Source organism: Stegastes partitus, unplaced genomic scaffold, assembly GCF_000690725.1.
Source record: "Stegastes partitus isolate 25-593 unplaced genomic scaffold, Stegastes_partitus-1.0.2 Scaffold1062, whole genome shotgun sequence".
Classification (NCBI taxonomy): domain Eukaryota; kingdom Metazoa; phylum Chordata; class Actinopteri; family Pomacentridae; genus Stegastes; species Stegastes partitus.
Window position 1 is genome coordinate 208680 of NW_007578793.1, and position 4559 is coordinate 213238.

General features: G+C 48.1%; 1 protein-coding gene across 1 annotated transcript in view; it reads right to left on the reverse strand.

Moving 5' to 3' along the window:
- The window catches only part of LOC103367556 (apoptosis regulator Bcl-2-like), a 9417-nt gene extending 5264 nt beyond the window's left edge, over positions 1-4153 (reverse strand). The window contains exons 1-3 of the mRNA XM_008295633.1: positions 4079-4153; positions 3783-3942; positions 2755-3095 (exon numbers count right to left, since the gene is read on the reverse strand). Coding sequence (XP_008293855.1) covers positions 2755-3095; positions 3783-3795 — 354 coding nt within the window. The 5' untranslated portion in view covers positions 3796-3942; positions 4079-4153. The remainder of the gene's footprint in view (positions 1-2754; positions 3096-3782; positions 3943-4078) is intronic.
- Between the last annotated feature and the right edge of the window lie 406 nt (positions 4154-4559).

Sequence of the window (4559 nt, forward strand, 5' to 3'; positions counted from 1 at the left end):
AGATAGACACAGTCCAGAGGTCCAGAATTGAGAAGGTTCTGCTGCTCTACTGGAAACCATAGTTGGACTCACTGTGGTTCTTTTAGTTTCTACTTTGGGCTGAATTTTCAGTTGAGTGTTTGTAAAGGATTTGTTTTGACCATTCATGAGTACAAATAGAGAAGATTCATCCTTCCAGTCGACCTCTTCTCCTCTGATTGCCCTGAAATCATTTCAATAATAAACGAACAAATAAATAAAAAAGACTTTAAATTAAAAGACTTTAACGGGTAAATTACAGAGAAATCTTCAGCTTTGAGGAGGTTTGTGTTGAATTTCAAGACAACAGACTTCATTTCTGAGTCTTTCAGTGCTTTCAGGTCACTGTGGATGAGCTCCAGAGTCTCAGGGCGTGTTGCCGTCCTGATGTAGGCACCATGTTGAACGTCTCGGAGGAACGTGTTGTCACTGAGGTCGGAGGGAGCAGCTCGGATCTCTGCTGCGTCTGTTCTTGGAGCTGAAAGCCTCTCCTGCTTCCAGCCGGCGGCCTTCCTGTGACAAACACCTGCAGCCCTCGGGGCAGCTCTCCAGGGTTTCTGACTGCAGGAGCTCACCTTGTTTTTCACATTTCTACAGAAACAACTGATCTGAAGTCTGAGACGGAAACACCACCACCCTGATTTCCTGAAAAGCTTTTTCGAGGTAAAACCACACACACGTCTGATCAGCTCAACTGAAGGAAACCGCAGCGCCGTTAGAGAATGCGACAGAAAGTAAAAGCATGTGTGCTGCGTCGACGCTCTCACGCTCTGAACCAGACGCTGCTCGAGTTTCTGAAGATTTTCAGCCAAATGTCAAACCTGAACGGACAGGCGCTGCTGCGTCCTCTGTCAGCCAATCAGAACGCTGCAAATAACCCCAGACCGTTAGAGGTTTGGAGTCTCTGGAAGGCTGATGTTTGAGTGGAACCATTGGTTTCTACCAAATGGAGCCAGATTCTGTTCAGCATTTACTTCTTTATTATTTGGGACCAAAAACAAAGTTCTGCAAAATATTTTGGCAGAATTTTAGGGAGTTCGGGTGTTTTCAGACATTTTCCACTTCAAAAGAAATCTGTGAAGCCATTTCAAAGGTTCAGTGTCTCCAGAAATAAAAGTCCAACAGCCATGAAATGTGTTGACTCAGACAGAACCATCCATGTCAGATCAGAACCACTGAATGGATCCAGCAGAGGACAGGTTATCTGTCAGACCTTAGAAATGGTCTGTTGTAGTGTGATAGAAACGTCTGTATTGTGGAACCAGAGGGTTAGTTAGTTCCTGTAGAACTGTCTGGTTCCACAATGAGACCGAAGCAAGACACAAAGTGACCACAGTGACATTTAAACAACTAGTATGAGAAACACACAAAAAACAAGTATGTGGAGACAACATGTTGTCCACACACACACACACACACACACACACACAGAGTCTCTACAGGGTTTTAGGGGGTTTCTGCTCTTTGCATGTCATTTGCGTTCAGACTGAAACTCTCGGCACTGAAGCACATCAGGCGTCTCTGCAGGAACGTTCCCAGGATCAGACTCTGATCGTTCCCTTCACTCCTTCTGCTTCCTCTGTAGATCCAACAGCTTCAGCGCCAAGCCTCAGAGTGACCAGAACCAACCAGTTACTGAACAGAACTCCAGTTCTATGTAGGAAACAGAACACTGAAGGTTTGTTCTGTTGGAACACATGAAGAGCTTTAGGTTAACAGCAGAAGCTGCTGCTGGACGAGAACATCGAGGACACAAAAGCTGTGGTCCTGAGTTTAGCCAATCAGCATCGAGCCCCTCGTTGTTGTTTCCCAGGACAGCTCAGGAGTACCTGCCCTGCAGTAGGAACTATTTTCTGCCCGGACTGAGGTTCCTCAGGGACGGTTCCGCCAGTCGGAACAAGCTGGAAACAGTCAGTTGTGTCACGTCCTTCAAGGCTGAAACTCAAAGGTGTGTTTGAGGGCTCAGGTGAGAACCAGGGTCAGGTCCAGCATGAGGGATGCAAAATTCAAACAACTTCCTGAATTGATAGTCGCTCACGTCATCAATCTGCTAACTGTTAAAACAAATCCAATGTGACTGACTTCTTTCCATATGCTGATGAAGCCACCGTGAGCTCCAGACACACAACATTCACCACGAAACCACGTTGGTTACTTTAGCAGCACAGCTACAGAAACATCACCCATACAGGCTGTGTCTCCTCCTTTCTGGTTGGAGGTCATGAACCTCCTCAGAGGTCCTGTCATGGTCCCGCTGCTGCTAAACTCCCACAATGCTCTCTGCTGTATTACAGTGTCTCTGTCGCTTTGGTACATTTCTCAGATCAGAGCTGAAATTCTCAAAACTACTTGTTCAATCTTCACTGTTTTGCAAATGTCGAGGATGAGTCGGGACTCCACCTGGTGGAACAACCAGGTACTACAGCTGATCTGTGATGTGTTTACTGACATGTATGACAGGAGGCGACAAAGAAAGGAAGTAGAGAGAGCTAAAGAGAAGGAGACAAGGTTAGAAAGGAGACAAAGAACTGAAGAGACAAAGCTACATAGAGGGAGACACAAGAGAAAGAAAGAGACAAGGATGCAAAGACAGACTAGTGAAAAAGGAAACAATGAAATAAAGGAGGAAAGGACACAAGAATATGGGAAGGAGACATGGAGACAAAGAAGAATACAACATTAGATAGAAGGAGAGAAGGAAACAAGGAAAGAACGTAGGAATGAGTCATCTCCTACCCATCCTCCATTGTCTTCAATCCACCCTCGGAGTGGCAGCGAGTCCAGACTGTCCTCCATCCAGCCGGCGATGGCGTCCACCTGACGCATGTCTCCAGCCTCAGCAGCCTCGGCGCTCAGAGCTCCGCCCAGCTCCATCATGGCCACGATGCGTCCCCAGTTCACGCCGTCCCTGAAGAGCTCCTCGCTGACCGCCTCCAGGCTGCGCCGCTGCACCGCGCCGCCCTCACACAGCCGCAGCGCCGACACGTGGGCCCACAGGTTACCATGGCAACAGCGCGCCACCTCATCACCCGCGCTCCGCAGCGCGGCCTGCAGTGGGGGCGGAGCCAAACAAGGGTCTAGGAGGAGTCAACAAATGATGTCATTATGACGTAACATCACATGACTGGAGAGGTGTCATCGGCGAATTACATCACTGTAGTAGAAACAGGAAACAGTGATGTCATATTACAAAGGGAGCCGTGACATCAGAGTGAGGCAGGGGGCGGAGCTAAAATAACTTGTAGTAACATCTGTGTCCATAGTGACAGCCTCGCTCAGGTTGCCATGACAACAATAGAAACAAAGGAAAAATGCAAGGAAGAAACAAAGAAAGTAAGACGGAAACAAGGAGATAAAGGATAGAGAGGAGGAGACAAGGATAGAAAGGAGGAGACAAGGATAGAAAGGAGGAGACAAGGATAGAGAGGAGGAGATAAGGATAGCGAGGAAATAAGAAAGGAGACGAGGATAGAGAGAAGGAGACAAGGATAGAAAGGACACAAAAAGGCGTTAACACATTGACTGTTGCCATGACAACAGTGACGGCCTTCTCGCCTTGCAGGTGTGATGTTTCAGCTCGCCCCGGCCTCCGACCACCTGTCCTGCCGGGCGGCGGCGAGCAGCGCCAGGCCACGCCCCTGCTGAGCAGCTTGTAGTGCAGGTAATCCTCCACAATGTCGCAGCTGCTGTAGGCTGCAGCCATCGCCCCCTGCAGGCCACCGTCCAACACTCACCGCCGTCACAGTCCGCCAGTCAGCACACACCTGATGACGTCATCGCACACCTGATGACTCAGAATCCTCTCGATTAGCTGAATCGTGATGTATTGATTAGCGATTGGCTCAGTCAGCACAGTCTGCTGTCCAGATGTGACATCAGCCTTAGAAGTGAGAGGTTCCTTTCATCGTGATTGGTCTCCACCTCCTGAGGCCGTGATCAATAACACAGATCAGTAACAGAAATCAATACTAGAGATCAATAACAGACATCAGGAGCAGAAAACAATATTTGAGATCAATAACAGAAGTCAATAACAGAGAGTATGAGAAGGATCCCTCACAATAACTGATCAATAATCGATATCAAGAAAATGCTCAGCTGCTCCGTGTCTCTGCCAGAACTGCACGCGCTCCAAATGCAGCTGGAGGCCACGCCCCCGATGTGTGTGTCATTGTGTCATTGTGTGTGTGTGTGTGTGTGTGTGTGTGTGTGTGTCTGCTGCCACCTGCTGGATGTTCTCTTCTTCACATGTCAACCTTCATTCTTGTCACTGATGAACTCTTCAGATCATCTGCTGTTGGTCCTCTGGTTCTGTTTTACATTTGGACCGACTTTAGACCAGGTTTAGACCAGATTGAGACTGGGTTTGGACTGGATTAAGACTGGGTTTGGACCGAGTTTGGACTGGATTTAGACCAGATTAAGACTGGGTTTAGACTGGATTTAGACTCGGTTTGCACTGGGTTTGGATTGGATTTAGACTGGGTTTGGACCAGGTTTAAACCATATTTACACCGGATTTAGACTGGGTTTGGACCAGG